At 36.5% G+C, this 23,565-nt stretch overlaps 4 protein-coding genes and 2 long non-coding RNA genes across 11 annotated transcripts; 2 read left to right on the plus strand and 4 right to left on the minus strand.

The window, feature by feature from the left end:
- The first annotated feature begins 4,469 nt into the window (after nt 1-4,469).
- Nucleotides 4,470-4,970, plus strand: LOC104767683 (uncharacterized). Its single transcript, XM_087501048.1, has one exon. It carries the CDS (start codon nt 4,470-4,472, stop codon nt 4,968-4,970), a length of 501 nt encoding a protein of 166 aa, XP_087357174.1.
- Nucleotides 4,971-5,405: 435 nt separating this feature from the next.
- On the plus strand, nt 5,406-7,510 carry LOC104765949 (uncharacterized). Its single transcript, XR_763942.3, has 6 exons — nt 5,406-5,912; nt 6,049-6,146; nt 6,434-6,621; nt 6,753-6,815; nt 6,897-6,975; nt 7,110-7,510. It is a non-coding gene; the product is annotated as an uncharacterized LOC104765949 (long non-coding RNA).
- A 2,658-nt stretch (nt 7,511-10,168) lies between these two features.
- On the minus strand, nt 10,169-12,374 carry LOC147920384 (uncharacterized). The gene is made up of 3 exons (XR_015591268.1): nt 12,079-12,374; nt 11,912-11,972; nt 10,169-10,287 (listed from the first exon to the last, which is right to left on the minus strand). It is a non-coding gene; the product is annotated as an uncharacterized LOC147920384 (long non-coding RNA).
- On the minus strand, nt 10,360-11,509 carry LOC104767685 (glutathione S-transferase T3-like). The gene has a single exon (XM_010491674.2). It carries the CDS (start codon nt 11,389-11,391, stop codon nt 10,519-10,521), a length of 873 nt encoding a protein of 290 aa, XP_010489976.2. The 5' UTR covers nt 11,392-11,509; the 3' UTR covers nt 10,360-10,518.
- A 1,788-nt stretch (nt 12,375-14,162) lies between the features above and the next one.
- LOC104765950 (F-box protein At5g49610-like) lies at nt 14,163-17,034 on the minus strand. 5 transcript variants are annotated; one of them, XM_087500953.1, is made up of 5 exons: nt 16,458-17,034; nt 16,268-16,358; nt 16,027-16,158; nt 14,499-15,662; nt 14,163-14,410 (listed from the first exon to the last, which is right to left on the minus strand). In XM_087500953.1, exons 4-5 carry the CDS (start codon nt 15,634-15,636, stop codon nt 14,388-14,390), a joined length of 1,161 nt encoding a protein of 386 aa, XP_087357079.1. In that variant the 5' UTR covers nt 15,637-15,662; nt 16,027-16,158; nt 16,268-16,358; nt 16,458-17,034; the 3' UTR covers nt 14,163-14,387. The 5 variants fall into 5 exon arrangements, with proteins under 5 accessions (XP_087357079.1, XP_010488047.1, XP_087357080.1 ...); XM_010489745.3 differs by having other exon boundaries at nt 16,624-16,867; XM_087500954.1 differs by having other exon boundaries at nt 16,033-16,158; nt 16,624-16,809.
- Nucleotides 17,035-17,078: 44 nt separating this feature from the next.
- Nucleotides 17,079-23,565, minus strand: LOC104765952 (ubiquitin carboxyl-terminal hydrolase 14). 2 transcript variants are annotated; one of them, XM_087500952.1, is made up of 20 exons: nt 23,280-23,565; nt 22,980-23,151; nt 22,775-22,887; nt 22,329-22,665; nt 21,733-21,827; nt 20,845-20,978; nt 20,709-20,765; nt 20,525-20,602; nt 20,204-20,258; nt 20,078-20,101; nt 19,637-19,717; nt 19,304-19,502; nt 19,148-19,205; nt 18,955-19,077; nt 18,769-18,857; nt 18,590-18,679; nt 18,038-18,208; nt 17,809-17,921; nt 17,576-17,705; nt 17,079-17,449 (listed from the first exon to the last, which is right to left on the minus strand). In XM_087500952.1, exons 1-20 carry the CDS (start codon nt 23,373-23,375, stop codon nt 17,271-17,273), a joined length of 2,394 nt encoding a protein of 797 aa, XP_087357078.1. In that variant the 5' UTR covers nt 23,376-23,565; the 3' UTR covers nt 17,079-17,270. The 2 variants fall into 2 exon arrangements, with proteins under 2 accessions (XP_087357078.1, XP_010488049.1); XM_010489747.3 differs by having other exon boundaries at nt 18,955-19,080; nt 23,280-23,558.

The following is a 23,565-nucleotide window of genomic DNA, read 5'->3' on the forward strand; positions in this document are numbered from 1 at the left end:
TCACCTTCATCCAAAGAACTCTCATTATCACATTGTGTTAACAGAAATCTGAAACTTTAAGCAAAATTAGACTCACTTCTGGATCAGACATCAAGAGTTTAAACCAAAAGGAGTTCGCTAACACTAAACAACCAGCATCTTGGCATGGTTATGCAATGGGAGGATCGGTTCTACAAAGCTAACCGAGCTCACACATATCTTGGTAACCCGGCAACCAAGAACATGCGTTGCCGATGATCCCAGTCTCAACTCTTTAGTAAAATTAGTGAAAATACACGATCTATTCAAATAGATTCCAATGCTTTAGATTTATTTACGCCAATCAAACTCAAGTTTACCAAACAGCTAGTGTGTGAATCATGACTAGACGCAGAATACATCTAAGAGCTGACGATAACCAATTATTCTGTTTGATCATATTGAACCTGAAGACAGCTACAGACCAAGAGCAACATAAATCTAGAGGATCAGTAACTTAAAAACCAGCTCCTGGATCAGATGAACATAGCAGATGAACATAGACAATTTAGGTTAACTTTAATTACATATACACTGAGATCACATATTACATATACACTGAGAAAAATCAATGGACTATTTGGTTTGCCCAACAATAAGTGACACATACAGTTTCTTATTATGAATTCGAGTATACTAAATAAGAGGTCCTTTTAGTTTTTTTCTTGTTTCTGATTTTTTTTTTTCTTCTCAGTTATATCCCTGTTTAAACCTCCGTTGAGGAAGGTCTTATACCATCATTAGTAATGAATACTCAAGAGAGTATTCTTGGATTTGGCCCCAAAATAATAATAAACAATCTATATATGGGTCCATAAACGAAAAACCGATTTTGTTGAAAGAATTGAGAGCAACCCATTAGGAACGCTACGTGGCGGCTCCTGAATAGTTGTGTCTAAAATATAAAAATATTTTTTTTCTTCATTTTATTTTCCATTTCTTCTTTTATGTCTCTCTCTCTTCTCTCTCGAAAACTCCGACGAGAGAAAACGTGATTCTTATGTGATCGGAAAATTCAATGGATTCACGTCGAATCCATTGAATTTTCTTGCTTAAAATTGTTGGTTGATGGTCATCCGGAGGCTTTTGAGTTCCATATCGGTGTCTTTTAGCTTCCAGATCGGTTGGGTGTTAAAGTCAAATCGGCGGAGGTTTCGTTTGTTGGGACAACGACGACAGAGGTTCCATTTGGTGGGACAATGACAGGGGAGGTTTCTTCTGGCGGTGCACAGCAAACGGCGAGGACCACTAGCTAAGGAATCACAAAGAGAAGGTTGGTCTTTTCATTTTCCGATTTATTGCATGTTATGTTGATTCATATCGGGTGGTCTTTAGTTGTTAGGGTTTCCGATTAATTAGATTGATTGTTAGAATGGTGAATGTTTTCTGTCGATTTGACTTATTAGGCCTAGATTGTGAAATTTGTTTGATGTTCAATTGATTTTGAGATTTGTTTGATTGTTTTTTATGAGATTAGATTAGATTGTGAGATTTGTTTGATGTTCATTTGATTTTGAGTTTTGTGTGATTGTTTTTTATGAGATTAGATTAGATTGTGAGATTTGTTTGATGTTCAATTGACTCTTTTGTCATGTTTTGTGCGAGGTTAAATGGTAAAGAGTGGTATTCATGAAGTGGACACAGTGCTTGGATTCTCTTATTTGAAAGGTATGGAATCCGATTCTTTCAAATGTTGTTGTTAGATTTGGTTTAAGTTTCTGTTTTGAGATGAGTTTGTCTGTTAGATTTTGTTTGAGTTTATATGCTTGAAGTGTTATAAATTGTCTTTGTGTTATAGTTTGATGAACCATTGTTGTTCTATTTCATTGTTTGAATGTTTGATGTTTTGTATAAATAATTGTGTGAAAAAGTTTGGTTTTACTGCTTTCATAAGTGATGAAACCGTGTGTTGTTGTTTTATTTCCTCAAGTGTTTAAGTCTTTTTTGAAACCCGTTTGTCTTTTATTTTTCCTAAAGTGTTCAAGTCTTGATCAATTGTTTAAGTCTTGATCAATTGTTTGAGTCGAGTGAGTCATTCATGATTGAGTTTGTTTGTTGGTTGTATTAAATACGGTTAGTCGAGTGATAAAGCAGATACTTGTCAAGTCATTCATTGATGAATGCTTCAACATCAAACTTATTGTTTGATGTCTTAGGGTTTGTAGGTTGTTTTAATGTGATTGTTGTGTGGTTGTTGTAGTGAAGGTAAAAACTTAAATTTTAAAACCTAAATCCACTTGGTTTAAAAGTAAACTTCAACTTACCAACTAACCTAAACCATTAACTTTTTCTCTACAAACCCTTTTCGTTTTACATCATCTTTCACTAACACAAGCAATGGATCCTAGAAACCTTAATCATTTTCCACTGACATGTTTTGTTGATCTTATGAATTCTCAAAAAGACTCAAACGCATCTGATAATTCTATTCTTCCAAACACATCCTCTTCTCAGCCTGTCCACTTTAACTCTACCTTCTCTTCTCAGCCTGTCCACTTAACCTCTACCAACTCTTCTCAACCTGTACACTTTAGGCCAACCTACTCTTCTCAGCCACTTCACTTTAGCCTGGCATCTGACTCTGAAGACTGTATCGAGTTAACAGTTGATGAGAATGAAGAAGACGGAGGAAGAGGAATCAGAAAGCGGTGGATTGCAGAGGACAATTTCATAAGTGCTTGGTTAAACACAAGCAAGGATCCAGATGTAAGTAATGAGCAGCGGCTTCAAAGTTTCTGGAAGAGGGTTGCCGACTACTACAAAGCAAACGCTGGCTCATCTGGTTCAATAGCAAGAGGGCCTTCACAATGTAAGGCTAGGTGGAACAAGATAAATCACTCGGTCAATACGTTTGTGGGGTGTTACGCACAAGCGAGTTCAAGGAGAAAGAGTGGAGAATCAGAAGATGATGTATTGAGCATGGCGTATGAGCTTTTCAAGAACGACATGGGCAAGCCATTTCTGCTATGAAATTGCTGGAGGGAATTGAAGCATTATCAGAAATGGATCACGGAGGAGTGTAGCCATAAGCAGACTAAACTCGCTTCAGAAGGAGCATACTCACCCGAAGAGTGCAATGATGGAGCTGAGGTGAGGCCTCTGAGGGTTAAAGCTTCTAAGAAAAAAGGGAAGAAACCGACTGTGATTGTTGATGTGGAGGCTGGTTCTGTGGCTAAGTTAGATAGGATCATAGCAATGAAGGAGCAAGAACAAGCCGCTAAGGAGAGACACGCCAAAATGAGATTGCTAGACAGCCTTATTAACAAGGGTGAACTAACACCCGCTAAAGTTACACTTAGGGACAAACTCGTAGACCAGATGGTGGCAAACATCTAGGTGTTGTTTTTTTGTTTATTCTGTTAGATTGTATGTCACTTGTTGTGTTGTTCTTTTGTTTGAGCAGTGACTAATTATACATTGGTGTTTTATTCGTTTGTTTCAAGTTCTTCAGGACAAATAATAAGCAGTCTCGTTGTCACGGGGAAGGAAACAAGTAGCGAGTGCAATCGGGACAGTGTTCAACCTGTGTGTTGTTCTCGTGTTTTTTATGGTCACATGTTGCTTATGTTTTGGTATGTAGTGTCACGAAGTGTTTTTATGGGACCACTTTTAGTTTTTTTCCAACCCGTTAATGGGTTTTGTTATCATGTACTTCAGCCCGTGAATGGGTTTTGTTTTCTTGAGCCGTGTATGTTGTCTTTGGTCTATATAACACAGCAGTTTAAAACTTCTTCACTTCTATACTCATACTCATTTGATTCTTCTTTTATCATTTCTCTTCTCTTCATTGCTTGTTGTTAATATTCAACAACAAACCCAAAGTGTCATAAGACAAAACAAAAACCATTTCATTTCAACAAAAACCAAAATCCATAAACCCTTACAACAAAAACCAAAATCCATATCAAGATAAACCAAACTTCTCCTAAAAAATGTCTAATTGGAGTTCTGATCAAGAAATTGAAGAAATGGTAGAGGAAGAGGTTGATAGTTTAGTGGATGAGATTCAATACCACGACACTCACCCGACAGTACCACCAGCTCCAATAATCCGAAGAGTGCACATTAATAGAGACCGCTATGAAGGCCACACTCGGTTATAGAATGATTATTTTAGTGATAATCCAACTTACACTCAAGCTATGTTCCGCCGTCGCTTTAGAATGAACAAACCATTGTTCATTCATATTGTTAATACTATTGAGAATGGAGTCTCATACTTTAGACAAAGGCGAGATGCTTCTGGAAGGCTCGGTTTTTCTGCACTTCAAAAATGTACGTCAGCTATCCGTATGATGGCATACGGATGTGCGGCAAATGCGATGGATGAATATTTACGACTCGCTGAAATGACCGCCCACAAATGCCTTCTCCATTTTGTTGAGGGAGTTATAAATCTGTTTGGAGACGAGTATCTCTGAAGACCTACAGCGGAAGACCTCCAACGATTGATGAATATTGGAGAACATCGTGGTTTCCCCGAAATGGTAGGGAGCATAGATTGTATACATTGGGAGTGGAAGAATTTTCCCACTGCGTGGAAAGGACAATATTTACGTGGATCTGGAAAACCGACAATCGTACTAGAGGCTGTGGCATCACAAGATTTATGGATTTGGTACGCATTTTTTGGACCACCAGGTACGTTAAATGATATCAATGTTTTGGACCGCTCACCGGTGTTTGATGATATCCTAGAGGGCCGAGCTCCGAGAGTTACATACGTTGTCAATGGACGACAATACAATATGGCGTACTACCTCACAGACGGTATCTATCCGAAATGGGCTACTTTCATCCAATCCATTACACTTCCACGTGGCCGAAAAGCAAAACTCTTTGCTCAAAATCAAGAAGCATGTCGTAAAGATGTAGAGCGTGCATTTGCAGTTTTGCAAGCAAGATTTGCAATCGTGAAAAATTCCGCACTTTTTTGGATAAAGGAAAAATAGGAAAAATAATGAGAGCATATATCATTTTGCATAACATGATAGTGGAAGACGAACGACATGAATACAATTTCTACTATCCATCGGAGTTCTACTACGGAGAAGGAAGCGGAACTTCTCGTATTCTACAGATATGCCAACAACTATAAATAATATGATGGGCATTCGAAATGACGTTCATGATACACAAATTGCTGATCGTTTAGAAAAAGACTTAATTGAGCATATGTGGCAAAAATTTGGGACAACCGCACAATAAATCTTATTCAGAATTTTGTTTAAAATGTTTAAATTTTGTAAAATATGTGAACTATTTTAAATTTTGTATAATATCTAATATAATAAAGTATGTTTACACCCTATAAGAATACCCTATCTAACTGCCACGTGTCACATTTATATTCTCTGATTTTTTTTGTTCGATCTCATCCTATTTTTAATGGGCTTTTTACTCGACATTTATCTCATATCTCAGCCTATTGTTAAATGTCCTGAAACTGGACGTTTTTTCTCGTATCTCTTCCTTTTGTTAATGGGCTGAAACTGTATGGGCCACACAAAATTTCTCGTCTTCCCAAACCGAAACCGACGGGATCTCCGACTTCAGTCTTCTTTCCTTCCTCGCCTCTCTCTCTTCCCAACTCCTCCCCCCTTATATGTTCAACTCCGACTCTCGACGCCTCAATTCCGTTGGATAGAGGGAAAATGAGGTAATTTTCATTGATCTTGGGCCGATTTTGAATAGGCGATTTTGTCTCGCGTGTTCTCTCTCCTGCGACTGCATCGATGACGACGGCGGCTCTCTTGAAGCCATTGTCGCCGTGGAGTCCGGTAAGACTGTAAACCAACCCCGACTCTGGCATGTTGAGGTTAATTTGGAGAAACTCCATTTGGGGATGATGTGGTACTCGACAGAGGATTGTCATTTCCTACCCTTGAAGCAAGGTAACTCTTTTTCCCTTGGCATGTTTATGTTCTTCAATGTTTGTGTTATATCGGTTAAGTTTTTGCTACTTTGTTAAATGTTTTCATATAATCGATTTGTTTGATGAATCTGATTCGATGTGACTTGTTTTTTTAGGTTTCGATTGCTAGAACTTGCAATTGTATATACGCCTTGATTCAACAGAGACAACGATATGTGGCATTCAGAGAATCTTCTAAAGATCAGAGACAACGGTGACCTTTATTTTCTTTCTCTGTGTTGCATTGCATTGTGGATTTATTTAGTAGCTTGGTTATGTTAGTGTTCAATCTTGATGCTTCTACTGTTCTGAATGATAATGACACTGTGATCTAGATAATGTTATGTAGTATACAAATAATTTACCTACTGTTTTTGGTTTTATGTGGTATGGTGAAATCCATTTTTCGTGAAAAAAAGAATGCTGGCACAAAAGTTACCGAAATTGCTACTTTTGTTGTATTGCATATTGAATTTTTTTTTTCTTTTGGTTTTGATTCAGACTTTTATCTGACATGGTGAGACTTGAGGCAAAAGTTGAAAGGCTTGAGACTCAATTGCAAGCCAAAGAGAGGGAACTTGGTTCTGTCACAAGAACAGAAGCTAAGAATACAGCGGCTTTAAAGGCGCAGAACGAGAAGCTACAGAAAAGAGAGAGATGAGTTTCAACAGATGGTGATTGCTAACCAGGTTTGGATCATTGCTTAAAATTACTAGCTAGATTTCTCTCAAGTTTTTTTGGTAATGTGTATTGTCTCGAAGTATTTGGGATGCTGATGCAATGCCCCTTTGAACATTTTTGTTTTATTTGTGTATGATAGCAATTCAAGACCCAACAGTTACATGAAACGAAGAAGAAAGAAAAGGAGTATATAAAGTTACAGGTAAGGGGTTTACACTACATGTTCTAAGTGTTTGCAGTATAGGTCGAATCTTAGTTAATTAAAAAATTGAACTTATTTTAGGAGAGGTTAAACCAAGTGTTGATCGAGAAAAAGAAGGAAACGAGCTCAGGCATGGAGATTATGAATCTACTCCAGTCATGTAATGCGTTTATGTTTTTGCTTTTGGATCCAATTTCATTATATAAAGCTGCCTTAGTTTCTGGGAATGTTTCTCTTTTTTTTTTGTCCAGTTATATATATGACCTAATGCCTTTGTTTTATCTTTGTTTTCAGTTTCTAGCATTATGCTATGCTTATTATGATCTGTTGAGCATTTTCAAGGAAAGAACTGGAAGAAAATAGGACCTCCTAATTGCGTTCTGATATGTATTCTTTAGTTAGTATGTTGAAAGTAATGATGATTTACCTTTTCAGCTGATTGATTTAAGGAGCAGACTGATGCCCTGTTTCTTTCTCATTGATGGCAAAAGGTCTTGAACCTGGAGCTTTTGAAAGGACCGTGGTCAAAAGAGGTATTGTGCTCATCACAAGCTGCTTGATCTGACAATATTTGTAACAACCTCCCTCATCTCTCTGTATCTTTGGTTTGTTTGCATTGACAAAGAAATCAAAAGAATAGTTTGTCACTTCATTGTGTCACAAGTGATGAGTTTTCAAAAATTTATGCTCTCCAATGTTTGTGTTCGGTTAAGTTTTTCTTTGTCTAAGTTGTTGCTATTTTGTGTTATATCGGTTAAGTTTTTCTTTGTTTATGTTCATTACAAACAACTATATGACCACAATCAAACTGAATATACACAAAAATTTTATTTACACAAATATAATATTCTTCCAAAAAACAAAAAAAAAAACAGATTTCCTTAAATAAAAACCACAAAAATCTCAAAAAAAAACTCAAACAAACGGGCAGAACACCGTATAAATACGCAAAGAGCGAAACAAAGGTTCTTACCAAAAAAAAAAAAAAAAAAAGCGAAACAAAGGTAATTTAAAAACAAACCAATATTTCAATTAGCTTCTACTGAGATATTCTCCATTATAATAAAAAAAATATTTCAAACACTAACTAAAATAAAAGGAAAAAAATAACCATACACTTTTAATAAAATAAAAAAAGGTTTGCGGAGTTTACATAGTTTAAAAAATATGTGTAAGCATTTTAATTTGGAAAAAATGAAACCAAGTACTATTGATACAAAATTAAAAATAAATAACTATATTTATATATATATATATATATAATACTACTATATGAATATAACCATGCAACGCGTGGGACTTTACGTAGTGTTTAATATGTTTAAGATTCTATAGTTTTATGTAATATAAAAAGTTTAATAATTGTTTTATTATTTTATATTATTAAAGTTGATAATTACTAAATACAAATTAAAAATTATTATTTTAAAGATTAAGAGCATCTTTATTGGTGGGTTTTGATTTTTGGGTTCTTACATTTTTTAGTAATAAAAAGTGTATTTTTATAAGTTAAGAACTTTTGTTTGTTAATTAAATTTGTATTTTTCCAATGGTAAACTCTTAAAAATGAGGTTCTTAGTTAAAAAAAAAATATATAATTTTTAAATATTTAAACTATGAAGATTTTATTATTGCATTCATAAACTTTTAAACATACAAAACATAAAAACATATAAAAATAGAAGCAGAAATCACAAATAGGGACAAAGTTTAGTTGTAATTTTGATTTGTGCCAAATTTTTGCCATATATGCTCAACCAAATCATCCTTCAATTGTTGATGTTTTATTTGATTACGAACTTCCTTCCGCTTGCTCAGCATGGTCATCATATTGCTGACATTTGAATGTATATCTAAGTCCACATGTGAAGTTCTGTTTGCTTCTACTTGTTCGAATTCTGCTGGATTTAACTGGTTGTACCCATCTCGTTCGTCCTCTACTATCATATTGTGAAGTATGATACACGCTCTCATAATCTTTCCAATTGTTTCCTTATTATGGACAAGAGCCGGATTTTTGACTATGGCGAAGCGAGCTTGCAAGACTCCAAAAGCACGCTCGACATCTTTACGGACAGCTTCTTGACAAGTAGCAAAGAAAGATGCCTTTGGATCTTGTGGGAGTTTAATAGATTGAATAAAAGTAGCCCATTTTGGATAAATACCATCAGTGAGATAGTAAGCCAAATGATACTCGCGGCCGTTGACAATGTAATTCACTTTTGGAGCATAACCTTGTAATATATCATCAAAAACTAGAGAGCGATCAAGAACATTGATATCGTTTAATGTACCTGGAGGTCCAAAAAACGCGTGCCATATCCACAGATCGTGTGACGCTACAGCCTCTAAAACGATGGTTGGATTTCCGGATCCACGTGTGTATTGACCTTTCCATGCGGTTGGGCAATTCTTCCATTCCCAATGCATACAATCGATGCTTTCTATCATCTCCGGAAATCCTCGTAGCTCTCCAATATCGAGTAAACGTTGAAGATCCTCTGGTGTGGGTCTCCTTAGATACTCATCCCCAAATAAATTTATGATTCCTTCAACAAAATTGACCAAGCATTGCATCGCAGTGGTTTCAGAAAGTCGGAGGTATTCATCAAGCGCATCAGCTGCACAACCATATGCCATCATACGAATTGCTGCTGTACATTTCTGTATTGCAGAGAGACCAAACCTTCCGGTAGCATCTCTTCTTTGTTGAAAGAATAGAATTTCATTAGAGAGTCGATCAGTAATACGCATGAACAACGCCTTGTTCATTCTATAGCGACGACAAAAAAGAGGAGGAGGGTATGTTGCATCTTCACTAAAATAATCGTTCCACAAGCGATCGTGCCCATCTTCACGATCTCTTTCAATATAGACTCTTTTTTTCCTTGGCTTTCTTGCTTGTTGGCGAGCAGCATGAGCAGAAACAATATGATCGAACGCTTGATCATACACTTGATCAAATCTCTCATCAAGCATTTTGTCGAAATCATCGAAATTATTACTAGAAGAAGATGCCATTTATTTCTTAAAGATGACTAAGATCAAAATAAAGAAGAAGATATGGATTTGTGAAGTGGTAAAAGAAAAAAATATTGAGCAATGAAGTTGTAGAAGAAGAAGTATTAAACGTTTAGGAGGAGAAGAGATGGAGTTGTGTGAGTTGTGGTAGTAATATATGACGTTCTTACATAGTGTTACAAATCTTGTTGAAAAAAAAAGTGTTACAAATCATTTGTATGGTGTCGCCAACCTTGGAAAGTCACGAGCAACAACAAAACAAGCATTTAAACAAGTCACGAGCAACAAAAACACAAAATGCATACAAGTCACGAGCAACAAAAATACAAATAAGTGGGTTACTCAAGTCCTTGTTTTCTTGTTTCTTCCTTTCATGAGCTTGTACCATGTCACTTCAAGTCACGAGCATCATTGTTTGTATTTGTCAACCACCTGTTTTTCTTGTCTATTCCTGTCACAAGCAACAAAAATACAAGCCATTTGAGTTTAAATTTTACACAAGAAGCACACAAATGTCCAATTACATAAACATTACATATCATCACATTAAAGCCGATTACATAAACATTACATATCATCACATTAAAGCCGATTACATAAACCATTACAAGAAGAACCGATTACATGAAAAACAAGAACAAACTAATGAGCTCATCATACATCAAGGACAAGAACAAACTTATTAGCTTAACAAATCATTAATTAGCTTGTTCTTTAAAGCAATATCAATATCACTAAGTGGCTCTGTTTTTGCAAGTATCATTTCAAGCCTGCTGCGATTACTTATCTTCTCTCTCAAAGCTAAATCTTTTTCTTTTAACTCATAGATTGCCTCTAACTCCGACAGATATTTTCCATCTTCAACAATAGGGAATGTCTCGTTTACATTCTTCTTCGACTTTCCCTTGCAAGATTTAACACCAGGTGGACGAGTCATTGGTTCGGAGTTTGAAGACTGTCCAGAGCCATCCCCAACCTTTCTTCTTTTAGCCGTGCCAGTCCGGTTAGTAGTAGAAGGTGAACACCATTTCTGATCATGCCTTAGCTCTCGCCAAGCGTGCTCCAATGTGAACTTCAAATTGTAATCATTATAATATATATCGTTTGCTAGCTTCATAACATCATTCTCATTTTGGCCACTTGATTTTTCCTTTGTCGCAGCCTCATAGCATCCAACAAACTTGCACACTATATCATTTATCTTTTCCCACCTCTGCTTACAATGACTGACTTCTCTCCTTTGTCGTGCATCCTTCAGATTTTCATTGAAATAATCTGCAATTCGTTTCCAAAAAGATGCACGTTTTTGCTCATTACTGACTATGGGATCCTTGCTCGTGTTTAGCCATGCACTAATGAGAAGAATATCATCTGCTGGTGCCCATTTATTTCTTGATCTACGGTCTTCATGTTGTGCATCTGAACATTGAGTGCTAAACGCCGGAACTTGTGATTCACCAAGTTCAATATTTGGTGAATCAATATCATAAGGATTGGTGTGGGTTTCTCCTTGAAATAGGTCCATGAAGCCAGGAGGGTGGCTAAATGGATTCATGGTATCGTGTTACAAGGAGAATGAAAGAGATTGTTGAAGGAGGAATGGTTTACTTTGAAGGAGAATGAAAGAGATATGTTTACTTTTAAGGAGGAATGGTTTACTATATAAGGTGAGGTTTAACTTAGTTTGAAAACGTTTTGGGTTGTGTTGTTATTAGCAATCAATGACAATAAAACATGTTGGTGGGTGTTGTTATTAGTAATGCACAATAAGTATGATGTAGACATTTACCTAATCTAACACAACCAAACATTGAACTCATACACACACTAAGCAATTTACAATAAGTCCACACAACTAATATTCAACCATTTATCACAACCACCAAACACAAAGCAGTCAATCCAAGACTCAAGTCTTACCTAATCGATATCAAAAAGCAATTCGTAATACTTAAACACAAGTGCCAGAGATGCATCTGTTAAACAATTATACTCACTATAAGTCCACACAACTAATACACACGAAATTCAAGCTTACTTCAATCAATTTTAGACATATAGACAGAGCTGAGTACCTGAGTTGATGGAGTTATTGTTTTAAATGGCGGCTTCATCATTATATTTCAACCACGTGATCTGAATGAGAAGAAAAAACAAATTATAGTAGACCATCTCGCCATGATGTGTATCCAAGATGTATTCAACATACAGTACAATCTAATAAGAGAGATAGATATGATACCTTTCTAATTTAGAGAGCTGTAGTTTTTTAAGAAGATCATCTCGCCATGAATTGAACAAGGTCTCTGCGAATACCCATCATTTTTTCAAACAAGCAGAACAAGAACAATAGGATGACCAAGGATCATAGACCATAATAACTAAAGCAATGAGAAGATGTCGAATGTGAAAATAATCCAACCAACCAAAATAAGCCTTTCACCAGAGCGATTAAAGAGAAGCACACACAAACTAGATCCAATTTGATTATAAATCATCACTAGAACTAAAACTTAGGGCAATTTTGTTATAAGATTCGAGACTAATCAGAAGATAACCTATGGAATGATTCAATTAGCTCTGAATCACATGAATCAAGTTTTGGGATTCCCAACTTAACCTAAAATCCTAAAGCTACATCAATTAAGGTAAGCAGAGGAGGAAGAAGCAAAAAACATTCAATCTGATAAGAACGAAAGGAGAGAGATGATAAAAACGCAGAGAAAGAGAGGAATCTTTTACAGAGATAGAATCATGCATCAGAGTCACGTTGAGATCTGCCGTCGGTGGAGATGATGAGTTAACGGGGTTGAACCGCCGGAGGCCACCCAAAATTGAATCATTCTTCTGCTTGCAATCGATTTTTGAGAGAAATCTCTACATCATCTGGGGATATCAGGGCGACTAGTTCCACCAAGGGGTAGATCGATTCCAGCGAGACTATAATCGGGACTCATCATCTCCCTGGATCGATTTTGCAGTCTCTACTTCGAGAAAGAGAGAGAAGAGGAAGAGAACGATAATCAACAAAAAAAAAAAAAACATTGTGTTAAAACAACACCCAACAATATTGGAACACGTCGTCGTCTCTTATGGTATCTTTAACCTCTTAGTTAAGAGGCAAATTCTTAACAATATTCTTAGTTTTGATTTAATTTTAAATAGACAAAACCTAAGAATTTGGGGCTAAGAGGTCCCGATAATGATGCTCTAAGCAACCTTCTTTGAGTTCTGTAGTAAAAGAATGATTTTGCAAAAATACTATTAAGATTGCTTTACTTAAATTAGTATTAATTATATGTTTAATTAATTTGAGAGTAACTTAGAGAGTACTCCTTACTAATGATGCTCTTAAGGCGTCAAGGGAGGATAATTCATACAAACGAATTATATGTTTGGCTTAGAATCAGTTAAACAATAATGAGAACATACCACCCAAAAAAATACTTTAAAATATAACCGGTTCAAGTATGGAAAGCGAATATCGCGTTTACGAATTTTTATGTAGTTATTATTATTCCAAACATAATTTACTAGAATTTGATATTTTTATTGCCTATAACGAATAAATTTATTTACAACTCTATTCACAAAATTGAAACCGTAAATCATTGATGTGCTTTTATAAAATTGATCGACAACACAAGTCAACAAAAATGACATGCTTCGTAGAAGATATATGTAATGTAAGTAGATATTGGATAACAGAATATTTTGGGGGTTGTTGTGTTACCTCTTCTTGTCACTGCGACAATAACTCCTACAAGTTCAAATATTAAACCAATCGCATATTTCTGAATAAACAAGTGTGCTATATATAAATTTTAGTATGACTTCTTCTTTGCGAATAGTCGTCGGTTAGCCTGTTAAAAAAAATCATTTTCATGAAAACTATACTTACTATATACCTTCTTCTTCACAAAACACTAGATTTATATTTTTCAAAGACGCGGTATAGTCTTTTTCAAATATTTTGTTTCGATTATAGTGAAAGTTGTCATTTGATTACTACAAAAGTTGTCATTGTCAACGTTGTCATTGATTACTACAAATGTTTACAAGCAATGAATGACCCTATTGATCTACTACATCATTTTCCTATCTACATCATTGTATATATATGCCTAACCCCTGAAACTGCCGACATTGGTAAAAAATTTGCATTCTTCAAACGTAAACAAACTCGGTTTAATATGATATAATTTGATGTAGTGAGAAAAAAATGGCCCTAAGGTCGTTTTGAGCCGAAAGGAGAGAGAACTCAAAATCAGCACACTTAACATATCAAATAACAACAACAGGTGAACCACATCATAGCATTAAAACTTTGTTTAGAGACAAAGCACCCACGGCTTATTATTAGTATCAATGAAGCTTTAAGTAACAAAATTGTATAAAACCAAGTTTAAAGAAAAAAAAGAGGAAAAAAGAGAGAGACAATCTGACACAAACAAAAAAGTATTAAACCCCAAACCAATATGACAGCTCCTGAGAGAAACACATAGCCTTCCAATTCAACAATCTCTGCATCAGATACTCTTCATGTTCCATCTACAGTCCTACACCACCATTACCTGATTCACCAAACAACAGATCAAAGCGGATTACATGGCAAACAAAGGAAGAAAGAAACACAGTATCATTCATATAAACACAACTTACATGGAAGAATGCTTTCGGTGAATGGGAATACAGCCGGATTCCTAAATCCAGTACGAGGGCCCCTTCTCTTCCTCCAGATTTTAGTCTCCACATCATATATACGCCAGTGTGTCTCAGTCACACATATGATATTGTTCTTTAATGAAGTAACAGATAAAACCAGTTCTTCATCCCTGATTGGAGTTTTAATCGTCAGTACAAGGTCCCAACTATATTTATCACCGTCGTCTTTCCAGACCCAAATATCCATCTCGCTTGGATGTAGAACAAGCAATGCTAAAGATCCTTGAAAAATAATCAGATGTGTCGCCTCTGTGATCTTGTCTTCTTCGTTTATAACATCTTTATACTCGGGCAAGTTTATAACCTCGAATCTCCCTTCCAAATCCACTGAGAGGATCTCACCTGGCTCATCTAAAGATACCAGCCAGTATATTTTACCTCCAACAAAAATATGACCAGTTCTGTATGGCCTAAGACCAGAACACATAGGAACGCAAGGCACAGAGCCGATGTTTTTCCAAGAACCATTGTTGGACGAATACACCTCACATTCAAATGCTAAAGCATAAACAACTTGACCTTCTCGAAAATAATATCCCTTTACGGTCACCTTTTCTTTAGGAATTTCCTTTCTAACGCAGAATATACGGAAAATTCTATAGTCACTAATGTCGGAGCCATAAGCCACTCCGACACTTGGTTCAATCCCAAATGAGGGTCTCCCTTGGGGAAGAAGGAGAGTTTCCCTCGTACAAGGGTTGCATATCCATATCTGCAGATGACAAAACTTGTTTTCTACGTCTTCGTCACAAATTGTATTTACACAGCAGATGATTCCGTTAGAGGATGATATCATGTACATGGACTCCTCATGGCTTCTTTGAGATGGATCAATAGTGTTGAGGAGGGAACGTCTAAAACTCCTTGCATCCATCGAATACAACTTCATTGTTGTCTCCATAGTAGGACATACTACGAGTGATGGATTCTTTCTTGATTCAGATAACTGCAGCTCTGCTAGGTACTTGCTAATTGTTTTACAATACCGGATAGATTTGACAGAGACTCTAGACCGCAAGTCAACTGCATCTACGGCACTCATCGGCTTGATCCGCTGAGAACAAGTTTTGACCATTTTCTGTTTGCTCTGTTGCTAGTCCTCTGTAGCAACAAAAAAAAAAAAAAAAAAAACGATTAACACATAAAAGAGATTCACAAAGAAATCAGAACCCTTTAAGGGCCAAAAAGACTGGTAAGAAATACCGGGCACCCATCAGAACCAAGTAAAACGGTTTGAAAATGCCTTAAAAGTTAAAACTGAAATAACAGTACATATCAACAGTTCATAGTCACGATTTACTAGGAAATAGTTTACCGGCAGGGTAACTAACTAATACATGCACTGACTTAAAAGTTAAAACTGAACACTCTATGCAAAGAACTTAAAGTGCATTGATGTGATCTGAGCATTCATATTCATATAAACCCACAATTTTGAGCATGAATTTCAAGAAACCTTACTTACATATACCTATACAGGTGACAATATTAGTGAACAGAGAGAAGACAAACAATGCCAACTTTAGCTTCTTGATTGTGCCATTTCCCAAAATGCAGATTTCAGAAAATGCAGATTCTATGTAGCATATGAAACAATCTGAAAGAAATGGAAGCATATGAAACAAACTGTTCTTAGATTAGATTGGCTAATCATAGTCTATTCACACCTGAACAATAACATATGCAAAGGGTCCTGGAAACCAAACCTGTGACAAAAAGACGCAGCTGCTGATTGCAGCGAAAAAAAGTCACAAATGATCCATGAAACTATGCATGACCTGTTTCATCCAGCTTGCCCTTTAAAATGGAGAAAATTCATAAAAAGTGAGTGTTTTTAAGTTTTTTTTTTTTTACATAAATGAAACAACAAATCCAAAGAAAACAAATTTGACCCACATTTATGTTCATCAAATCATAAGAGATAAAAAAAACCCGATTCTATCCTGATTCCCGTTTTTGTGCACCATCAATCACTAAAAGATTGTAACGCTTATCTTGTAACGCTACGAACATGATTCGATTCACCAATTCTCAGGGAAAAAAAAAAAAGATTGTCAGTTACCTCCTCTCATAAGTAATAGAAGAAGAATGAGATAACGGCAAGAGATTCCGATGACAGGCAATTAAAAGTCCCAACAAAATTAGGTAACAATTTCATCACTCACTCTTTTTTTATTTTGTGGCTTTTTAATTTCTTTTTTTGTTGGAAATGGAGAAGAGTATTGAGGAAATGAAGAACCCGTGTTTTGATTTGGGAGAAGAGAGATATCAATCATATACTCCCTCCCTCCTGTAACGCTTGTCATTAGGTTTCGGTTACGATTCTCACAAATTTAACCGGGAAAATGAAACGGAAACAACCCCCTCTCCTCCTTGACTCGTCAGGTTCAATACGGCATGCAAACCAAAAAATGATTACTTCTTTGGTCTAATTCATCAATGTGGAAGCCAATCAAGCATATTGAAAAGAAGTAAAGAGAATGATAATTTTTTTGGCTTTTTAAAGGGGTCGTCAAATTTGTGAAGAATTTCCACAGATTTCATAGTCAACCAAATTTACTAATCCACAAGTAACATCATCACCCATGGGATGGGGACACCTCAATCCACATCTTAAAAAAGAAAACCCTATCGACCTTAAAAAGTTTCTATTAAAAAAAGGAAAGGATTAGTTTTTTTTTTTTTTTTTTTTCTTTGAGACAGAATTAATCAGCCGTCGATCCGCTGGAAGAAGTAGACGTAACCCATGTCTTTAGGTGGATCAGTCGAGATACCAACTTTGCTGTCATTGAAAATCACCCAACGACCTTCTTTCAATATGTGAGCCACGTAATGCCCACAGTGAACTGATGTTCCCATGTGACTTACTATTCCAAACAGCTTGTATTCTGCAGTTAAAGATCATATTCTTAAGAGTTAGAATTATTCTCGTGGAAAAAAAAAAAAAAACACACTAAGATTTGTTTTGCAAAATGAGATCGAAAGACTCAAAAAGGAGGGTTTAAGATACTAACTCCCTCCTCCATCTGGTAATGCACTTTGGGCCGGAGTCTGCGCTGAATTGCTAGAGGAAACATCCATGTCTGAAACAGATGCATTAGGGTTGTTGAATATCCAATCTGTTGCTTTCTCAATATCTCCTCCCTTATTAAGAAAACCAAAAAAGAAGAAGACAATTTCAGTGACCATAGTAAAGAAAAAAAAGAACCACGCAGAAATGCAACTAATTTGCTCAAAAGTGTAATACCGAGGCTTTCAGTGCTTTTCGAGCAACATCTTCAGCAAAACCAAAGGAGAGTAAGGTATCAACGCTTGACTGATCAACGTCCGATGTTTGATGTGAGATTGGTGCATCGATGTCTATGAATCATAATGCCTCATCATATTAGAAATTGGTCTCCAAACGTAACGTAATATAGTTTTTATGAGAGAAGTTGAGCCTCAACTACAAGACTGGTAGAACTATTTTCAATTACCTGGATCATCCATGTGAGAAAGTAACCAGTTCATTGCCTCTTCAACCCCAGCATTGGAAGTATTTATGGCAGCTTTCTGGCAATGAAGCTGGTTAAATCCCATTGAGACAAGTTGTGCAACTATCTCCTCATTTGCCACAGGCTTCGCTGATTCCATCACTTCTTCTGGAACTGTATGCAAAAAAAAAGTCCAACATCCAACAAAATTACAGGGAGAATAACAAGTTTTGTTTATCTGACAATATTATATATGAATGGAGAGTGGACAAGGAAATAAAGAATAGAACACAAAGACACTAAAACAACTATGCCATGCAAAAAAAAAAAAAACACAATTCTGGTGTACAGGATGCAACAATACACAGACTTCCCTCCTCAGAAAGTAACTGCCATGATCGTTTAAGGTATGGTGGTACTTTTAAATGATTAATAAACTGAGTGCTAATCCAAGATAGGTTCAAAAGGCTAGTAGTCATGACATTCGAAAATGTAGCACTGAGTTCGAAACAAGAATTACGAAACACAATTCTTGTAATAAATATAACGACGTACCGCCATCTGGCAACAGTTCCTCCCCAGGTTGGAGTCCTTTGCTACGCATGTGGCTGATATCAATAACATCCGGAACATCAATGTACACATCTGCCTCAGCAAATCAAGAAAAAGATAATAAGTATTTATATACAGGGCCAGTAGGGAACATTATAAGGAACAGTGTATCAGAAAGAGACCAAGTTTCTTTGGCACCCAGCCTTCCTCCATAACAAACTTCCGCATGTGCAAGACCAAATAATCTGGGAAAGATGTTAAACCAGTAGTCCTGCATGAAATGGAAACCAAAAATACACCCTTAAAAACTTACTTTCATTTTATTCTTGGTGCACTTGAATTCACTCAGCAAAAAAAAAATCTCATACTTGATAGCTGTTGTCCTCCCCTTCAGAGCAGAGCTATAATAATCCTCAATCTGCTCTGATGATACAAAATTTGCTAAACAAGCTTCTAAAGGAACTCGTGGTCGTACTATTTCATCACTCGCCCTGCTGAAAATAAATATCTTAGATAAGCAGAGAAACTATGAACATATTAAACTTGAGTCAATTAACTCACATATCATTTTCTTCCAATCCTTTTCCTGCTTTCTGCTTGTTAAAGGCTTCTAATTCATCTTGATCACCAAACATTCAGTAAAACAAAGACAATAAAATTAAGAAACACACCAAATGACATAGGAAGGGGAACAGAGACAGACGAACAGGATAAAACCTTTATTAGTTGCCTCATGCAACGGAATGTTCAAAGAAAGAATACAGTCATCCCTCTTATTATATGAAACCTTTCCAGATGGACAAAGGATCTTTTCTTCTATCCCAAACTTGAAGCTCCTCGAGGGGTCTAAATCTGGCGTCGTGCTGTTGGCACGCTCAACCTTGCCTACCATATAGAGGAAAAAATCAAGAGCATCCTACGATACAAAATGGTGCTAGTTAGTGTGGAAACATAGGTAATTTCGTTGACAGATGCCGAAAAGGAGCATTATTCAAATACAAGTACGAAAATAAACAAAGCTCGGAACATTTAAGAAGACATGGTTTTCACCTGCTGTCTCATAGAAGAGAATTCTGCGTGGCTCGCAGCAATTACGTTTTTGAACATGCGAGGAGGTATTCCCTCTTGGCTCTATTACCGATTAAAAAAAAATGTGAAGTCATCAGAAATCAACACAAGGGGGTATGCAAAACAAATTGTGGCCATTCACATACATATATTTATTAAAAAGTCAAACAAAGGACTTAAAGCATTCATTTGTTTCTTAGCTGTGCTGGCCTGTGTTTATTAACCACACAAGGCACAAGTCATACCAAAAATGAAAGCCTCTAAGAGTGGAGAATGACTAAAGATGAGGAACTACCATAAAAACCCGGGAAAAAAATCACTAGAATAAAAAGATTGATATGCTTATAAAGCTCTTGATCAATCAACAGTTTCTATTGAAAGATTAATAACGAATCTAATCATCATATAGAATAAGAATCTTACAGCATCTCCAGTTGCAGCATCTTTCTGCAATCAGAAGAATGGCAAAATCAATGTACTGAGGCTCTAAGAGGTGGTTTAGATAATATTTATGTATGCAAGCAAAAAAAATTCCTGATATAGTCATACCTGTGTTGCAGGAATAGAGTACTTCCCAGAGAGTAAACCATGTCCAAGCTTTGTTCTGCAACCAACAGTGTAAGGAGTAGGAAATAAATATGCAAATTGCCATGCCATTGTCCTCATGGAAACCAGATTCGAAACAGAAGTGCAGATCATATTAAATCAAACAGAGAAAAACAGAAACTAAAGCATGTATCATGCAGATACAGGGTACGCACAAATATAATCTTAAAACCTTTTCATCAATACAATGTCAAAAGTTCAACCACATGATTTCAGAAACTCCAGAGCATAAACGTAGTAATATTTGTTATAACAATAACTCACAATTGCATATTGAGGTCCAAAGTTGGATCAGCAGGAGCCATCTCAAAAGCCATCTTTAAGCTCTGATGTGAAAAGTATCTGCAACAAACTCAGAACCAAAAGTTACTATAGTGGATATAAGAAGTAAAAGGTTTGTTTTGATTTAAGTTATACAAGTGAAAAAAATATGGGCAATGGCATCTACCTTGAAATAAATGAATGGGTAGAGAAAACAACTTGCATCGTAGCTGCCAAGTAGCAACTGGCAAAGGAAATGAAATGGGCATAAGACATCAACAAGGAAACGAAATCTCTGAAAAAAATATCATCACAAAGAGTACCTGTTCCCAAGATTGACAAGTCCGGTATATCCAGGTCCAAATATTGGTACCAATTCTTTTCCACTCTCTTGTATACGGTTCCAATCAAAATTTGTATTTTGATCAAGTTCTCTTTCGGCAGTTGTCATTTCAGTCTGTGACCATAGTAGCAAACATCCCAAGAAACTTAATATTATTCAGATGAAAGCTGTTCTATCAATATAGGATATCTTTTAGCAAAGAAGATGATCAGGCAGTATAAACTGGAAAACAAAGACAGGTGAACTATAAAACCTATGCTTTGGGAAATGAAAGATCTTAACTTAAGATGTACATGCAGCAAGGAACAGTGAGAAGAAAAAGAACCAAAAAGCCTTTAGTAAATGTTAAGACGTTCATGACAAATACAAGTTATTAGACTGCACGCGTGAATGGGAATATTGTCTCAAAACAACCTAAAATTACGTTCTCCAAGTGCACTATGCAATAATACTGATGTGAGTCTACTTGCTCTTGGTAAAGAAACATTGAGCCACATACATATTCCACATATGTACAGTTCTTTAGTGGCAACTGATACTGAAGAAAGAAATGAACACAAGACATAAACTTTTTATTTCACCCAGCAGTTGACCAATGCGACACAGGAAGGTATCTTACAAACCATAGCACTCAATGAAAATAAATGAATTCGAGACATAAACTTTCTAGTACAATCAGCACTTACCAATGCGACTCAGGAAGGATATCTACACAAACCATAGCACTATGGGAATACCTAAGCTTGAGTCTCTGATAAAGATGCCGTATACAAAATTCATAACTACAGACAACAACAATATAAAGTGCCAGACAAGATGCAGTCTTGACTTTTATACTTTAACAGAAACATGAATCATCATTACTAACCTTCTGCATCGACGAGAAGTCTATTCCAAAATGGGCCAGGTGCTCAGCCAGGAGCGGGTCCAAAACACTGTCATCTTCCGGATATGAATAAACATCTGAGTTGCCAAAATATTACCAATCATTAATGCTGAAGAAATCAAAACCCATCCAAAGAACATAATAATCCACATGCAAAAAAAATAAACCAAAGTGATGCATGAAGCCCCCCTCTCCGACCCAAAGAGAGAACTATCAACTGATACTAGCCATACACAACAGGGAAGTCCAGTGACTAATCTGGTTTTATGATTAAGGGATTCAACATCTTTTTTTCATAGGCACGGTGTAGAAACTTTACAACATCAAAGCTCTGAAAGCTCCAGCCACATGCAATGAATCATGACATACTCAAAAAGGTATCACCTACATGATGGCTTTGCCTTAAGGGCAGATATCAGTACTTTTGAACACATATGTAAAGCGGCTAAATCGTACCTAGAAACTTTTCAGAAAGGCCAATTCTAATATCACAAGTCTTTACATGACTCAGAGGTAAAAATAAAGACATCCACAACAGAGTGGACTAAAACTAGATATAGGAAACAAGACAACTGTACCTGCTGCTTCTAAGTCAGCTGTGATTGTTCCAAGCTTTACAGCCAGAGGGTAGGCAGTCTCTTTGTAGTGCTCAACTGCATGGTTGTTTCCACCAGTTCCATCCCAGTTTTTTCTTCCACAGAGAATCATTCCATCGGTAAGATTAAGCCAGAGATTCTCTGTCTTATCACACTTGGCGCATTTCCAACCAGAGGGAGAAATGACAATGCCACTCTTGATTTGCTGCAGTGTCAATGCATGTTGACTAACTTGCTTTTTCTCAGCTGTCCAAGCAGCAACTTGCTCTTTCCGCTCAGCACCTACGGCATTCACTACAGTATCGACTGCAATCCTCACCTGCAAATACAAAATACAAAAACAAAAAGAAAGCTAAAGACAGGCCATGGTGTTTGCTATAAAACCTCTCTGACCATACTTCTAAAATCAAAAAACACATTGCAAACACCTTCTCTGGTAGTTCAACAGAAGGAAATGGAAGTGAAACAAAATCCGGAAGTATGAATATGCTGTAAGACTCCTCGTACTCAGGCTCATTGTTGTCAAATCCTCCATCAACTCCTGCAATTTCAAAACAGTTTCAAAATCAACCTATCTTCCGTTGGTTAAAAAATCAGTATAATAGATACAGCATTGGAATCATTGTAAAATACCAATAGCGAGCAGAGTGGGTTTCTTAAGAGGACGATCCTCGGGAACAGACTTCGGCGTCTGCTTGATATGAAGATAAACAGGATTCCCAGTCTTCTCGTAATTCCAAGAAACGTAATCCTTCCCGAAAGCAAGAAAACTATTCATATCTACGAACAATCCTCCTTCGGATCTCTGTAAAAAAATCATCATCGCGGAATCATCAAAACCACAAGAAACGACAAAAAGAACAGCAGTCGAGTACTCGGAACTTGAAGAAGAAAACGAACTGAGAGAGGAGGAGAGTTATTGAAGAGGCTTACCGGAGTATCGAAGGAGATGCAACACTCATGCTTGTAGATGCGGTGGGTGGGTTCGGGGATCTGAACCCTAGACAAGTTCGATCGAAGGAGCTCCATAGGGTTTTTGCGAAATCGGCGAAACTATCGACGGAGAGAAGAGAAGAGAAAAGAGTTTGTTGAGTAGTGATGAAATCGCAACACGTCGTCTCCGTTGCAAGCTTAAGAAGAAGGTACGGCTGAGAACGTCGTCGTCGTCCTTCTATATTCCTTTCTTTCGTTAACCGGGTTCTTTTGTTGGGTAAATTTT

Source organism: Camelina sativa, chromosome 19 (assembly GCF_030686135.1).
Source record: "Camelina sativa cultivar CO46 ecotype springtype chromosome 19, ASM3068613v1".
NCBI lineage: Eukaryota > Viridiplantae > Streptophyta > Magnoliopsida > Brassicales > Brassicaceae > Camelina > Camelina sativa.

Excerpts from the sequence above, each read along its gene's own strand:
- LOC104767683 (XM_087501048.1), top strand. The coding sequence starts at position 4,470 with ATGAATATTGGAGAACATCGTGGTTTCCCCGAAATGGTAGGGAGCATA.
- LOC104767685 (XM_010491674.2), bottom strand. The coding sequence starts at position 11,391 with ATGAATCCATTTAGCCACCCTCCTGGCTTCATGGACCTATTTCAAGGA.
- LOC104765950 (XM_087500953.1), bottom strand. The coding sequence starts at position 15,636 with ATGGTCAAAACTTGTTCTCAGCGGATCAAGCCGATGAGTGCCGTAGAT. Across the intron at positions 14,411-14,498 it reads CACCGAAAGCATTCTTCCAT|GTAATGGTGGTGTAGGACTG; the intron begins GTAAGTTGTGTT and ends TTGGTGAATCAG.
- LOC104765952 (XM_010489747.3), bottom strand. The coding sequence starts at position 23,375 with ATGGAGCTCCTTCGATCGAACTTGTCTAGGGTTCAGATCCCCGAACCC. Across the intron at positions 20,603-20,708 it reads ACCCATTCATTTATTTCAAG|ATACTTTTCACATCAGAGCT; the intron begins GTAGATGCCATT and ends AGTTTGTTGCAG. Across the intron at positions 18,858-18,954 it reads GGGAGGACAACAGCTATCAA|GACTACTGGTTTAACATCTT; the intron begins GTATGAGATTTT and ends CATTTCATGCAG.